This window comes from Scomber japonicus, chromosome 16 (assembly GCF_027409825.1).
Source record: "Scomber japonicus isolate fScoJap1 chromosome 16, fScoJap1.pri, whole genome shotgun sequence".
Classification (NCBI taxonomy): domain Eukaryota; kingdom Metazoa; phylum Chordata; class Actinopteri; order Scombriformes; family Scombridae; genus Scomber; species Scomber japonicus.
Window position 1 is genome coordinate 7,061,608 of NC_070593.1, and position 16,192 is coordinate 7,077,799.

Consider the following 16,192-nt stretch of genomic DNA (forward strand, 5'->3'; position numbering starts at 1 on the left):
GATACAGGAAGAAATGCCCTCGTCGCTCAGTTTGATAACAGAAGAGGGGAAAAGATAACAGAAGAGGGGGGTTGAGGGGGGTTGGGGGGGAGGGGGTTGAAGGAGCAAAGATAAGTCGGAGAGATGAACAGTGACCTAGTACAGAAATATGGTTTCTGGGTGAGGCTCTGTGAGGTATCGCAACAGGGAAAAAAAGAGGTTGTGTGTGTTTGATGCCTGAGAAAAGTACGGTACACTTGTTGCAGGAAGAGTGTCTTTAAAAAAAAAAGGGGGGGGAGTGAAAATGAGGCTGATGACTGAGAGGAGAGACTGAAAATGTTCAGTGATAATAGGAGGACAAAGGTAGAAGTATGAAAGAGAAGTTGAGAAGCAGAGAAGAGCAGATGGAGGGGGAGGAAGGGAAGGAGGGAAGGAAGGAAGGAAGGAAGGCTGGAGGTAAAGTGGATGAGAGCTAACGGCGGTCGGGCACACTGAATAATGAGGTAAAGGCTGGCTTGTCTGGTCCTCGTGTGGAGTGGAGCTCACCTGGGAGAAGATGGGCCTTTCTAGGCATACATGGTCAACTGGAGCCACTGCAGACGAGGAGAAAGAAAGAAAGAAAAGGGTCAATATATGTATATAATATATATGATGTCTTCAGGGGCGAATTTCGGGTTTTAATGAGCAAAGGATTTAAAAAAAAAAAAAACAGCAATAAAGGAAAAAGCAAGCTTGCAAGTTTTCCTTGATGCAACATTTCAACTATAAAATGTATTTTAATTATGGGGAGGTACATATATGTTTAAGTAAAAGTTTTCTCCTCAGGTTGATTTATTTAAATAATTTTTAGAGGCCTGAAGAGATAAAACTGTGAGGGAAATGTTATTTTTCTATTAACTGATTTTAGGAAAGAGGACTCTCTTTTTTTGCTTCTTGCCAAATATTATTACTCCAATAAATCAAAATGCAATTGAAGCAAACCATAATTTTCTGTTTCCATGAATGATGTTAAAAACTATATCGAGTTCATCTCTTCTGATCTGTTGAAACTGTCTAATTAAGACTAATTAATAGTTAGAATTTATATAATCATATATATTCTTTACCCTCATTTACTCTAAACATGAGTCATTTGTTCACACCACCTATTTATTATGATTACATTTTTTAAATTTATGTTCTTTGTTTTGTATGCATGTTAAAATGTTACAGTATAAAGTCAAGTCAGTTTTTTTAATATATAAAGACCAAATCAAATAGAAGTTATCTCAGGGTAATTTCCCCCTAGAGCATATTTTAAACTGTCCCACTAGCTGAACTGTGTCTGTGGAGGTAGTTCAGGTTACAGCTGGTGTGTGTTCATAGCTCTCGACTTACCTCCAGGACACTGAGTCTGATTGTACCATCTCCATCCTGATCGAAGGCCTGGAACGCTCCTGCACAGAAAAAAGATTGCAACACTGCAACTATGATCCAATACAACTCAAGTGAGATCCGCCTTTTAAAGAGTCGGTGGAGGGTGACACAGGTGGACTTGTGTTTCTCACTAGTTGGCCTTGTATGAGCAGATAACAACTAATCAAAAAATGTCAGAGGCAGAGAAGCAACGTTCTTTCTCTTGAATTTTTACATCTGAGAGCTTTAAAAACATTATTTTCTTTTTGCCTGGAATTTGATATCTTCCCTTAATGTGACCCAGAATATACAACCAAAGGAAATATATCTTATTTCAGGAATATTCATTCTTCACATTTAATTCTAGTTCTCATGTTTTATGTAACACTGGACAATAATACAGTGTTTTTATATCACAAAAATAAAGAATAAACTCTCTTTGCTCCCTGAAAGCATTAAGGATAAATCATATTTCTCTGTGACTGATGAGGTCTTTATGAATGATTTGTGGTGCAGAAGTTTGGTATAGAGACTAATTATGTGAGGAAATACTGTGATGGGTGAGAATATGACCAGTAAGCAGGGACGGCACTAAGGGGTGGCTTTTGGGGCTGCAGCCCTGAATGTTTTCTCAAAAGCCCTGAATCTATTTTTAAATTTTTTAAATCTGGTTAAAGTCAAGAGTGACTTCAACCAGCTGCTGACTGATTCTGAGTGAGTTCATAATAATTGTTGTTAAGAGTGAAACTTATGAAGACATTTAAGTTGAGGCAGTGTTACAGAGCTAACTGTTTTCCTTTTAATCTAATTCCTTATTGTTATTTATTTATTTTTATGTATATTCTTTTTGGAAAATAGTTCATAAGGACAGAAATACATCACTACTCCTAATGTTTGCAGTAGTCATTCAATGCAGTAAAATTAAATTCTGCACATGTAAAAAAAATTTTTCCCGGCTCTGGGTGCTGTGGGTTTACCCCCAGATCTTCTCAACTCCTAAATCCACCCTTGCCAGTAAGTGAAGGTTAACTTCTTAAAAGAATACTGTTTGGATGTAACTCCAAAGTCTGGACAAATACACGGAATCAACTGAGTCTCACTTAGTTTAAGACACTGCATCCCTCTCTGTGATTTGATTATTTTCCCTTTTAACCTGTATTAACTGTTTGTGTTGTTTTTTGGCCACTTGGGGGCAGCAGAAACAAGTTGTGAACTCTACACTGACATGTCATCACCTCTTTCTGTCCACCTGGTGAATGTAATGTAATATGTGTCAAATTGAGCTCGAAACACTTCCTACAGTATGTGCATGATGTGTATCAGCTGTACAAAAATTTAAAAAGGTATATACTCTGCGTCACTTTAGGAACAGTCATAACATTTCAGGCTTAAAAAAAAAAGAGTTTAGGGTGTTTTTACTGCTCTCAAATGTAATAATGTGTTACATTAGACCTAAACAGTCTTGTATGTTAACTGAAATACTGATGACTGGTTGGAGAAGTCATTTTTTGCTCCACTTGTACTCAGTGTGATGGTGTGACTTACTGAACATGGCTTCGAGTCGAACCAGACAGCTGATGAAACTGTCGAAGTCGATGTTCATGTTCTCGTTGGCGTAGCGCATGGTGATGATGTCGTACAGCTGGTTGTTGAGACGGAAGCCTGAGCGGGACACAAGACACATGACTGTACAGTGACAAGAACAATTAAAGGATGAGTTCAAGCTGTAAGTTTTAAGATATTACATTAAGAAAAAATAAAAAAAATAAAAACCTTTCTACAGGTCATGAAGTAACATAAAGTCATGATTGATGAACCCCAACTGCTATCAAGACTCTTTAAACAGTTATTTTTAGCAGCTTTAAATCATATTTCAAGTCAGATCTGTTTTTTTGTGTATTGTTTTTTCAGGTTTTGTAATATATGTGTGATACAACCTTAAAGGATCAGTTCACCCAAATGACAAAAAACAAAAGAAACATATAGCTGTTTGATTGTTTGAATATTTTTTGTTTTATATTGCTAAAATTTGGAGATAGATGATAGATTAATGCAATTTATATGCAAAATTCAATTCTCCTCCATTATTTTTAGACAGCAGGAGAAATCTTTAAGACGGATCCCTCAAAATCCAAAATATTTGCACAAATAAATACCTATATGTGTAAGTGGAAAAAAAAGAAAAGAGGGCTGTGTCCAAAGATCACTCCCTTATTCACTCATTTACTACGAAAATCAATATTTTATACACTAATTAATCATCATCATTTTGTTTCATCACCATCAGCTGTAGAGAGGCATGATGGTTGTTTTCACATCTTTAAAATGTGAAGCTTTGAATCGTGCAATTTGGATTGTTAGCAGAAAGTAGTGTACAAGCATTGACACTACTTTTTTCATTTCATATGATATATTTACACACTCAAATAAACTGGTAGAGGGTAAATGTAATGCCCTATAAAATAAACAGGGGGTGATTTAGTGTTTTGTTATTTAGTTGAACTGACCCTTTAAGACTTTCTAACTCTTCTGTAGGTGTTATTACCTGCATCGTTGACAGCGTTCCTCATCTCGTAGCTGTTGATACTACCAGACTGGTCTGCGTTATAGTGCTTAAAGATTCCCTGGAAGACAGATTTTAACGCATAGACAACCATGATGAGTTTCTTGGATGCTGCTATCATAAAAAAACACATAATGAGAAAGAAGAAGAACCTGCAAACCCACCTGCCACTGCTTGATCTTATTCCACAGATGTCTGAACTCCTGAAGGTTGAGTCTACCGGTCCCATCCATCTAAACACAAGCAGTTAAGACCAGAACCCACTTTTTGTTTTTTTGCAGTACTGCTCTATTAGATCGAAACATTACATTATTTCCCTCCAGACATGTTTAAAGATATATTAAAAATACTCTACTTGGTATTATAATTTGTGTCTAATATGGTTTTTGCACAAAGTCCTTAAAATGAAGCTGCAACAGTCATCAATCAATCATGTTGAGTCACATTTTAAGGAGAGATGCTATAATTCTCTGGTTGCAGCTTCTATAATGTGAGTATTTTCTGGTTTCTTTGGTCTTCTGACAGTAAACGTGAGATCTTTGGGTTGTGGACTGTTGGTCAGGAGAAAAGAGATTGCATCTTAGATCCAACGACTAATCGATTGATCAAGAAAACAATCAACATATTAATCGATAAATAAAATAATCTTTAGCTGCAGCTCTAAAAATTATATTTAATCTTTCTCTCTTGTTGAAAATTCAGTGTTAAGATGTCTCCTACTTTACTGAAAAATGATTACTTGTGATGTCACAAATCACGCTTGTAGGGTACACAAGTTGACATTTAAGTGTTATTTTGAAAACAGCTGTCTTTTGTCAAACTCTGCACACACATCACTCTGCACAGTGAAGCTCAAACATCCAACTGAAGGAACAAGAATAAAAACACATTTTTTAAGCGGAGGGGGACTTTCAGTGTCACATCTGAGCAGTAGAAGTCGAGTTATGCTTTGTAATGGTAAATGGACTGTACTTAAACATGTCACATTCACCCATTCATACAGTAATAACAGGGGCTACCAAGCAGGAACATTCACTCACACATTCATACACCATAGCACAGCCATCAGGAGGAATTTGGGGTTAAGTATCTTACCCAAAGACACATCAACATGCATGTTGGACTGGAGGAGACGGGAATCATACCTTTGGATTGGTAGAGGACCAATCCGAAGGTTGGCGGTTCGATTTTTGTGTGTGTCTGTGAACTATATCACTATCTTTTATCGTATATAGGCAGACAGATAGGGAGTGTAATATTAGTATGATAGTAAGTTAATTATTATCTGTGTTCTCCATTGTTTCATCATGGCCTTAGAGGGACTAAAACACCTATTTGTCTGGACTAAACACACATTTTGGGAAAGACCTCAAGGCCACAGGGTAAAAACCATACTAGATACTGAAAAATAAATTTTGACATGCTTTACAGGGATTAGTCACTGTGTTTGTGGTTTGAAACGAGGCCTAAACTATGTGAGCTTCCATCACAGACCCTGCCATGGGTCTCGGCAGGTTGTGCCTCCTAAAGACAACACAGCCAGCCCGATGCACTCGATACAAAGGATACGTCCATCAGAGCAATCATGCTCCTGCAGCTCTCCAGGCTGAAGCCCTCTGTGTTCAGGTCCTTATCTGAAGGGAACAAAAGCACAGAGAGAGAGCTGTAAGAGATTTAGAGGACAATAAACAGACAACTGAAGGGCAGTGACTCAGTCTAAACCTCAGGTCAGTTTATTAGTCCAGACTCACGTTTAGTAATCACTCTATTCAGAACGTTTTTCAGTTCGTTGGCTGTGATTTCCATGTCCTGCAAGGGTAATGATAAAACTCTGAATTAGATACGTTAACACCAGTATTACCCATCAGCACAGTGAAGGATTAGTGGTTGAACAATTAGAAGGAAGAATATATTGCAGGATTAAATTGTAAAAAATCATAAATCTGTTTGTACTCACTTCGCCGGCTATCTCCTGAAAAATGGTCCTAAACTGCTGGTCCTCTTCGCTCTCTTCTCCTGCCGAGGCCGGCGCCGGCTGAAGCGACGTGGAGCGACAAAGTAGGAGGAGATAAAGAGACAAAAGGGAGAAGAAAGTGTGAAAAGGAAAAATGAGAGGATCAAATTTGTGAAAAACTGTCAAATGCATACAAAACTGCATAAATTAGGAATTTTATATTATTCAGAATTAAAAATAATGATGCTTGGTGAGTATATTAAATGAATAGCTTTGATGTTTTAATGTAATGTTTTAACTTGACTCTTTTTTTGTTGCTTTTATAGAGGAATAACTTTGAGATTACAGTACATGCACACACGGAGCTGCATGCAAAATGAAAAACTAAAGATGAATTAGTTCTTTTAAAGATAATAAAATAACTCAAATAATAGGAATCTTCTCTCAGAGACACATTCAGACAGCCTTAACATCGTAACTCTGGAAAGGAAAGGAAAGGAAAGGAGAGGAAAGGAGAGGAGAGGAGAAGAGAGGAGAGGAGAGGAGAGGAGAGGAAAGGAGAGGAGAGGAGAGGAGAGGAGAGGAGAGGAGAGGAGAGGAGAGGAGAGGAGAGGAGAGGAGAGGAGAGGAGAGGAGAGGAAAGGAAAGGAAAGGAAAGGAAAGGAAAGGAAAGGAAAGGAAAGGAAAGGAAAGGAAAGGAAAGGAAAGGAAAGGAAAGGAAAGGAAAGGAAAGGAAAGGAAAGAAAAGGAAAGGAAAGGAAAGGAAAGGAAAGGAAAGGAAAAGAAAAGAAAAGAAAAGAAAAGAAAAGAAAAGAAAAGAAAAGAAAAGAAAAGAAAAGAAAAGAAAAGAAAAGAAAAGAAAAGGAAAGGAAAGGAAAGGAAAGGAAAGGAAAGGAAAGGAAAGGAAAGGAAAGGAAGGAGACTCACCACTGGATGATCGGCCTCGATCCTGTTCTCTATCTCCCTGGATGAAGACGAATAAACATCAGTGACCATGGTGACAACAACATCTCATCTGGACCATAACACATCTGTTCACTACAGCCAGTCATGTTCTTATTCTCAGTAGATATTATACACTATTGTGGCTTCATCACATCATTTCTGAAGGCTTTAAAGTCCCATACTCACTTTACATTGAATATCAGAATAACTCCACAAAGATATAAAGAAGCTGTGGATAAAAGGTGTTAGTTTAGTACCACCTGATGCACACCTGATTCTTATTTTGGGCAATCTTGGTTGTTAAAAGTGTCGTCTCCTTGATTTTTTATAAGGTTCAAAGTCAGCCTATAGTCAAAATACTAATGCAATAACACATTCTTATTTGTTTCTAACCTACAGAATCAGATGGGAGAAGTTTCCTCTGCATGTTTTAAGTATTTTAAATCTAATTAAACCTAATATTTCTTGCAACAAAAGAAAAAGACCCTTATGAGATCGAAAGCCATGTTTAGTAATTGATAGCCCGTCACAGGGAGCTGTTTGTTGGGCACATCCATCACAGCCTGATTCACAGCCAGGTCCTGGTCCACCAGAGGTCAGGCCGGCTCTGCATGCTGGTCCTGGTCCTCCAGGGCAGCAGTTGGATGTTTGTTGGGGCCGGAGTTTGCAGTATTGAATTCACTTTTTTTTTGAAAGTTTACCATTGCATGCCCAAAGTCGCTTGTCCTAAAAAAGATTCCATAACAGCTTCGAACTCGGGCCGATTTCTTCGAACTCTACAAATCAAATCGCCGTTAAAATTGTTTGTTCTTGGTGGTTTTTGTTCCACCCACCAAACCCCCACCCGACAAATCCCACCCCAATCACAAACACACAAACCTGCACTGTAAATATGTACTGTATAATACACCATTAAACTTGATATTTTATAGCTTAAATAAACCCTTGGCTGTTAACTTACATGTCAACAAGTAGGGCTGGGTATTGCTGGAAATTGACCTATGATAGTTTTATGCAGGTTTTTATATTTTAGGATTTTGTCGGGGTTCTAAAATGTTACTTTTGGAGTACAGCTGTAAAATACTGAACCTTGACTAGAAGTTTTAACTAACTAAAATATCATTTGCAACTTGATTCTGAAGACAGAATCAGGCCACGTTTCATTTATTTATTAAGAGAAATGCATTAATCTCTTGATATTGATACAGCTAAAATTTTTAGGATTTTTAAAAATACTTCTCAATATCCTCTAATGCAGCGGTGTCAAACTCATTTTCATTAAAGGGCCACATACAGCCCAATTTGATCTGATGTAGGCCGGATCATTAACAAGAAGGAAGGAAGGAAGGAAGGAAGGAAGGAAGGAAGGAAGGAAGGAAGGAAGGAAAGGAAGGGAGGAAAGACAGGCAAAAGGAAGGAGGGAAGGAAGGAAGGAAAGACAGGCAAAAGGAAGGAAGGAAAGGAAGGAAGGAAAGACAGAAGGAAGGAAGGAAGGAAGGAAGGAAGGAAGGAAGGAAGGAAGGAAAGAAGGGAGGAAGGACAGATGGAAGGAAGGAAGGACAGATGGAAGGAAGGAAAAAAGGAAGGAAGGAAGGAAGGAAGGAAGGAAGGAAAGGAAGGAAGGAAAGACAGGCAAAAGGAAGGAGGGAGGAAAGGTAGGAAAGACAGAAGGAAGGAATGAAGGAAGGAAAGAAGGAAGGAAAGAAGGGAGGAAGGACAGATGGAAGGAAGGAAGGACAGATGGAAGGAAGGAAAAAAGGAAGGTAGGAAGGAAGGACAGATGGAAGGAAGGAAAAAAGGAAGGTAGGAAGGAAAGAAGGGAGGGCAGATGGAAGGAAGGACAGAAGGAAGGAAAGGAAGGAAGGAAAGACAGGCAAAAGGAAGGAGGGAAGAAAGGTAGGAAAGACAGAAGGAAGGAAGGAAGGAAGGAAAGGAGGAAGGACAGATGGAAGGAAGGAAGGACAGATGGAAGGAAGGAAAAAAGGAAGGAAGGAAGGAAGGACAGATGGAAGGAAGGAAAAAAGGAAGGTAGGAAGGAAAGAAGGGAGGGCAGATGGAAGGAAGGACAGAAGGAAGAAAGGAAAAAAGGAAGGTAGGAAGGACAGATGGAAGGAAGGAAGGAAGGAAGGAAGGAAAAAAGGAAGGTAAGAAGGACAGATGTAAGGAAGGAAAAGAACACAAGAAGGAAAGTGGGCCGGATTGCTGCCCTCGGCGGGCCGGTTCTGGCCCACGTGCCGCATGTTTGACACCCCTGCTCTAATGGTATTGATTTGTGTTGTTCTTCAATACCCGGCCCTACTAAGAAACAGGATCAACATCAACTGAATTTAACAGTAACAAACATCTCTAACTGGATTATTCTAACAGGGGGAAACTACAGTACCCATTCCCTCCTGGTGCAGCCCAGCTCGCCCCCTCCATGCCACCCTGACCCCCCTCACCCACTCACTCTGAGGTGTTCCTCTTTTCAGAGAAGACTCGCAGGATGAACTCTCCCTCCTGGTGGGGCTCGTACGTGGAGGGAACGATGACGTACTCTCCGGGGCTCAGGCAGAAACGCTGGGTCACCTCGCGCAGGTTGATGTAAGACTTGCAGCGAGCCTTGGAGGAGTTGAACAGGAAGAAGTCCTTCTGCATGTGCTGCTTGTTTCCGTGCATCTGGGAAAGACGGGAGGGAGGAGAAGTTGCTTTGTGTTAGAAATATAGGAGGGGAACAGTCTTATAAGTCACAGACAGTTAGACACACATAACTAGAGACATAGGAAAGAGAAGAACTCAATAAAACGTTCATAATAAAACTTGGAAAACAAACGACGTTGAGTGCAATTAACTTGCAAACTGGAGCTCTACTTTGGGAGTTTCTTTTACTCTGGCCTTACCTCCTTTGGCACCTGTGGACAGACAAAGTAGATATTAGTGTTTGCATTTTCTTATAATATATAAGAACAAGTGAGGAGATCAAACAGCAATTTCAAAAACACTCCTTTTTCTTAAAACCTCTTTAATTAAATCCTAGTTTGGTGTAAGGAGAATTGTGGGATTTACCAGATAGAAAAATATTAAATGTTTTTAAGTTTTCTGACATTTTAATATAAAAGGAAACAAACTGATATGATTAAAAAAACACTAAATTTACTGTATGTCATAATCAAGTTTAAACTACATTGAGACTTCAGTGAAAAAGCTCCTCCATAATCTCTGAGCGGTGAATAAAAACCAAAGCGATCACCTCATAAATGGCAAATCCGATGGTGAAGAGGTTGGCTCCCATCTTACGCTCTTTCCGCCTGTTCTTCTGCATCAGCGCCACCACGAAGGTGCAGCCCACCTCATTGTCCTCGGGGTCATCGTCCTCCTCCAGCAGACGCAGGCGGTACTGAGGGTTGGTCCAGAAAGTGTCTGCAAAACACATTTAGAAGGTATTCGGCCATCAGAATAGATATTATATATAATTAAAGTTAACACAGCGCTCTTATTTTGGAGTTACAAATATGTATTGCTGTGTTAATCTTTATGTGAATATACCTGGGTAGTTCCTGCAGCCTCCAGCAGAGCAGCCTCTCACCCAGCGGCCCTCGTTCACAGAAACAGTCCACTTGTGGATCTTGTCATCCTCCAGGGCGTTGGGGGTGAGGTTACAGATCTCGATCTTGGTGTAGTTCTTCTTGAAGTCCTCGAAAGACATCCTGAAAAATACAGAGACAGGATGGATACCTGGCTAAACTCTTACTGTCCTCTTAATATCAGCAACACACACACTGGTGTTAAGATATGCAAACTGTTGGAGCTTGAAATTGTTTTTATATCAAATTCAGTGCTTGTTGTAAAATAATTAAATTAAAGTCTATTGCATGATTTATTTGAAGAAGCTTACTGTTTTCTATTCATTTCCATTCAAATCATTTTCCTATAGAGATCAACATATTACAGCTATATTATTACAGTATAAATATGACCCTTACCAGAACTCTCCATCCTCAGCACTCTGGTGCTGCAGCTTCTCTTTCTCGGTCTTGGACAGTGAAGCCCACTCCTTAGAGCTTTGGAAAGGTGGAGAAGAATTGTAAAGATGTCAAATAACCAGCGGTGGAAAATAACTAAGCGCATTTATTTAACTACTGTACTTAAATACAATTCTGTGGTACTTTAACTTGACTTCAGTATTTCCATTTGATGCTACTTAATACTTCCACTCCGCTACATTTTTATATGACAGATTTAGATACTTTTCAGATGAAGATTTGACACAATGGATAATATAACAAGCTTTTAAAATACAACACATTGTTAAAGATGAAACCAGTGCTTTACAGCCTTTTTGTTTTTTGTTGTCTCACAATAAGCAGTGTGTAGTCAGGGTCACATCTTAGACGCCTATGAGTTGTTAACAGCCCCACCAAATAGTGATTTTCCCTTTAAACTTCTCACATGGTTTCATTTCAATAAATGTTCAATGATCCAATATTTCAGACTTCTTTCATCTCCCATTAATCATCGCACCACCCCTCACATTTATCTGCTGACCCCTTGGAGGGGCCTGACCCCTAGGTTGGGAACCATTGGACTAAACTACTAGTTGAAACTAGCTCCACCTTCAACAGCTACAACAGTAACATGCTGCTTACACACTGATGTTTCATATTAATAATGTCATATATATAATAATATATCAGTCAGAGGGACCAAACCACTACTTTTACCACATGTTTTACATTTCCTGCTAATAATTATGTACTTTTACTTTAGTAGGAGGACTTTTACTTGTAATGGAGTACTTTACATTGATGTACTGATACTTTTACTTAAGTAGAAGATCTGAATACTTCTTCCACCAATGCATTTAACTGAAAAGTAAAGAAAAACACAAATGTTGTGATGAAGTTAAAAAGTAAGCACTACAGAGACTCTACAATACCAACTTCATCAAACTCTAGCTCTTTTTGGGTAAAGTTGGTTTAAAACTCCTTACTTGTCGCTCCAGGGTCCGTTCCACTCCACCTGACCCCAGGGGTTCCTGAGTCTCACCAGACGAACTTTAGTCTCCTTGTGCTGAGAGGATTTACACTGTAGGAAAAATTCAGATTCTCACATAAATACTCATATAGTCTCATATTATTTTGGACACATTAATGCAGCACTAGTGACTCCAGACTGTTGAAACAATCACAAAACACTCAATACTGTAATCTTGTTTTGCTTTACCTCCTCCACTGCTGTCACAGAGTAGGCGTGACCCTTCACAAGTCCTGTCACAGTACGAGTCTCAAAGCGAGCTGGAACCAGAGACTGCAGATAAACAAAACACATAACGGACCATTATTAACCTAAAAAAGAGAAAAAATGTAATGAGGGAAAAAACACATCCAGCATTTTATTTTATAGAACAGGTGTTAATGAGCAAATACACCTGATATGCAGATAATAATATCAGTCTCATTAGATTTGCTTAAGAATATTTCTGAATGAGCAACATGGCCGCCATCAGAAAATGTTTTTGCTGACATCCAGTGGCTGAAGCTCTCACTCTACTTCTGACCTTACTGTTAGTTCAGCCATAGATGAAACAGACTTTCAGCATTCAACCCATCAACCTGTATATCATGTCTGACTCACATCAATGGAGCAGCCCATGAGGGAGCCTCTCTCCAGAGCTTTCTTCATGATCTTGTAAAGCTCTTTGGGAGCCTCCTTCATCTCGTAGAACTCAGTGACTCCACCGGTGAAATCTTCCATGGCCTCGGTGGTGTTTCCACCCTTCAGGGCCTCGTAGGAGCCGTGAAGCCTGGACACAAAAAGGGGAGAGCATTTCAACTTCAACTTTATTGTCTCCACAGGCCAGACACACAGAACATAGACTTGAACACAAAACATAATATACATTAAACATGTGGTGCAAAAAACCAACAAGCTCACGTTACACAATTAACATAATTTTGACATATTTCATCCAATAAAATTAATTTAGATAGTCCCAATCTTAATAAAAGTGCATTATAATGTGAAAAAGGATGTATTTTCTTTTTGTAAGTCAGAGCAAGCCAAAATATCTGCAGGAATCAAGTAAAAAATCATTTCTAAAACTGTAGAGGAAATGTTTAAAAATCTAATTAATGCATCTGAAACTGATAATGTCATTAATTTAGAAATCAATACAGAAAAATAAAAAGGTGCAGAACTCAATTGTTGTCATTGCAGTAAATGTTTGAAAGAAAGGTTCGATCTGTCCTTCATATGCAGCTGAAGTATAAATCTAAATCAGTATAAAACCTCTTGTATTCTCCTCTCTATAATAATAATAATAATAATAATGATAATGCATTTTATTTAAAACATTGTCATTGAGTGCCTTTCAAAGCACTCAAGGACACCTTACAAGGCACATATAACACAACAACAGTACATCAAGCAATATAAATCAAATGTGCTCAGGACTCACTTGGCGTAGGCCTTCTCCAGCAGGGCGCTCCAGAACTCGTTCCTCTCGGCAGACTTGGTGAAGACCAGCTGGTTGTTGAAGGTCGGGATGCGGTCGTCAATGATGACATCGACCCAGTCGCCATAGCGCCAGAACTGGAGGACACAAGGAGGAGAAATCGTTATAAGGATCAAGGAAGAGAAGCTTTTAACTTTAATTAAATATTTGATCAGGATTATTCCTCAGGTAAAAATGTTATAACTCAATTAGTGAATGTTATTTTCCACAGATGATTTTTTAATTTTGGGATGAAATGTGAAGGAAAGATTGAACGTAAACATGAAGACTTTATGGAAATACATGAAAATTTGATGTCTGACCTGGAAGTGGAAAATGCCGGCATAGCCTTCTGAGAAGCTTTGCTCCTGGGGAACAACTCTGTAGAGAAGCTTCTCATTCAGGGTGAGACAGGCGATGGCAGCCAGCAACCAGCAGTCACCTAAATACAGAAAAACCCTTTTACTCAATTCACCTCAATTAGATGTTTATCTTTTTGACAGTCACAGATTATACATAAATGCAGTGACCTATAAACACGAGTGATTTCATCTGATAAATGATTTAAAAAGTCTTTAATGGAGTTCAAAGAAGAAAATTCTGCCTATTTCCGGTTTCTACTGTATTGATGTATCTGGAAATGTATCACCTGTCCTTCACTCAACTATAACTATAAATACCTAGATAAAGAAGTTGTACCTTGACAACTGTGATTTCATTAAAACAAAGACAAGCAGCAACTTCTCTGATGGACATATTTTGTTTTTCGGGAGGACAAGATCGCCGCTGAGTGCTGACGTTTGTGTTTTCTCTGATTGTCCAGGTGTGTGACAGGGTGTTATCTGCTGGGCTGAGAACAATGTAATTTTTTCAACGAGCAATGTATAACAGTGTTTGCCAGGACCTTTGTGTTATTGGTCTCTTTTATTTTCAGTCTGAACTGGACAACAATGAGAAGTGCTGCTGGTTGGATTCCCTTCCATAGAGTAAGCACAATATGGGGAGGCCGCTGCAGGCAGAGAGGCCGTGTGCAGGGGTTTGCTGGGATATCTGCTATCCTGTTATCCCCCAGTTGCTTGAATACAGACTGCGGCTGAATGTTAAATACACCCAGAGTGTAATATACATACATAAAAATATAGTTTCCTCCAATCTGCCATATACTTCTGCCTCTCAAAATAATCTCATGCATCACTAAAAACAACAAATGGCAAATGATGCTAGCATTTTAAGCTTCTATAGGTATATTTCTTCCTATTTTTTGGCACCACAGGAGGTCTTGTTCTATTATTTTTAACTCTCCAAGATCAACTAAAATAAAAACCTTCGAGTTCATCCTGAATCCTTTGCCTCACTATGAAACTTCTAACTCCCAGACCCAAAAAAAATGTTAAAAGAGGCATAATTTACCAAGATCTCCCTGGCAGATGTCTGTCCTACTGGCTCCTCCAACAATGAACTGAGGGTTCTCACAGATTTCCTGCAGACAATAATAAACACAAAGAGGAGTTAAAGGATTAATCTCATATCTGCTTTGTATTTAGTTTAGTTAATCATGAGGATTGCTGCGTGTCGTATGATCATGAAGCCCTCTGAGATAAACTTGTGATTTTGGTTATACAAACAAACATGACTCCATCTGTGGTAAATACCAATTAGTTGTTTCTAAATAGGTAAACCATAAACATGAATTATAATAAGAGCCTTTAATCTGACTCCAATCTGTCCACGTAGGACTGACGGCGAGTATTTTAATCCCAGAGGTGCCTCTGTTGACCATCTGCATCTCCAGGTAAAATCCCATAGCAGCAGTTAGTTTTCATCATAATATAATCCCTCATAAGGATGAAAAAATGCTGTTATTTCCATACAGGTTTTGATGTTGCTGTATACCAAAAAAAAAAGAGAGAAATTACGTCCCTCCTCCCACATGTGAGATCCATCCCCTCTTTATTTAACTTTGTGATCAACGTGTCTTTCCAACTGCCAAACCGGTATAAAACGCTCATACCTTGGGCCTCTTCCAGACGATGTTCTTGACCTTGTTGGACTTGTGTCCGAGCTCCTTGAAGCCCAAAGACTCCACAGTGGCTGGGAAGCTCTCATCCTCAAACAGGTTCTTCCTCTGAAGGGACTCCTGTCTCAGGGTGCCAAAGTCCTGGCCGTTGAAACGAACGGGCTTGGTCAGAGACCCTTCCCCGTCTCTCCTCTCTCGTTCCCGGATCAACCGGTCGCAGAAAAAGCCAGACGGTGTATAGGGCATCTCGTCTCAGCTGGCTTTTTTTTTTTTTGAAAAAACTGGCTTTTGCCACTTGTACTAAAGTCTTACAAGCCTAAAGCCCCTGGCATAAATCCAAACAGCTAATGTCTGATTGGCTCTTTCTTTGGGTGACGTCCCCCTCCCCTTCGTCACAGATCAGATGCAAAAGCTTGGTGTGAAAGACACATTCACTCCACATGCATTCACCTTGCATTACCATACACACACACACACACACACACACATATGCACAGATATTCACACATCACACAGATGTATATTTGTTGCGTTCCGATTGGCCGAACCAAACAATGATCTTTCCCTGGCTGTGGTGCTCCAGTGCCATCATTGTTGGGTGACACAAAGGCCAGTGGGCTGCGCCAGAGGGCATGTAAAGAGTGGTCAGTAGATGCCCTGCCTCAGCAGAAGGCATTCAACCCCTTTAAACCTATTCTCAATGGAGCTCAGTATTGAGCAGTCTCAGCATAACTATAGCAGGCTAACGCTATGTAGAGGAGTATCATCCATTTTTAGCACGAATCAGAAAATCACAACTTCAATCTAATGTTTTGGGTATTGTTAAACAGCACAGATGATCACCAAAACACTGCCAATGTGTAGTAT

The 16,192-nt window shown here is 39.3% G+C and overlaps 1 protein-coding gene across 2 annotated transcripts; it reads right to left on the reverse strand.

The window, feature by feature from the left end:
• Nucleotides 1-353: 353 nt before the first annotated feature.
• On the reverse strand, nucleotides 354-15,571 carry capn3a (calpain 3a, (p94)). 2 transcript variants are annotated; one of them, XM_053335391.1, is made up of 20 exons: nucleotides 15,320-15,571; nucleotides 14,719-14,788; nucleotides 13,632-13,750; nucleotides 13,273-13,406; nucleotides 12,450-12,618; nucleotides 12,039-12,122; nucleotides 11,806-11,900; nucleotides 10,799-10,876; nucleotides 10,362-10,522; nucleotides 10,054-10,235; nucleotides 9,286-9,494; nucleotides 6,819-6,855; nucleotides 5,895-5,972; nucleotides 5,689-5,746; nucleotides 5,507-5,571; nucleotides 4,102-4,170; nucleotides 3,920-3,998; nucleotides 2,920-3,036; nucleotides 1,357-1,415; nucleotides 354-572 (listed from the first exon to the last, which is right to left on the reverse strand). In XM_053335391.1, exons 1-20 carry the CDS (start codon nucleotides 15,569-15,571, stop codon nucleotides 546-548), a joined length of 2,142 nt encoding a protein of 713 aa, XP_053191366.1. In that variant the 3' UTR covers nucleotides 354-545. The 2 variants fall into 2 exon arrangements, with proteins under 2 accessions (XP_053191366.1, XP_053191365.1); XM_053335390.1 differs by lacking the exons at nucleotides 11,806-11,900; nucleotides 12,039-12,122; nucleotides 12,450-12,618; ... (2 more) ...; nucleotides 14,719-14,788; nucleotides 15,320-15,571 and adding an exon at nucleotides 11,598-11,671.
• Between the last annotated feature and the right edge of the window lie 621 nt (nucleotides 15,572-16,192).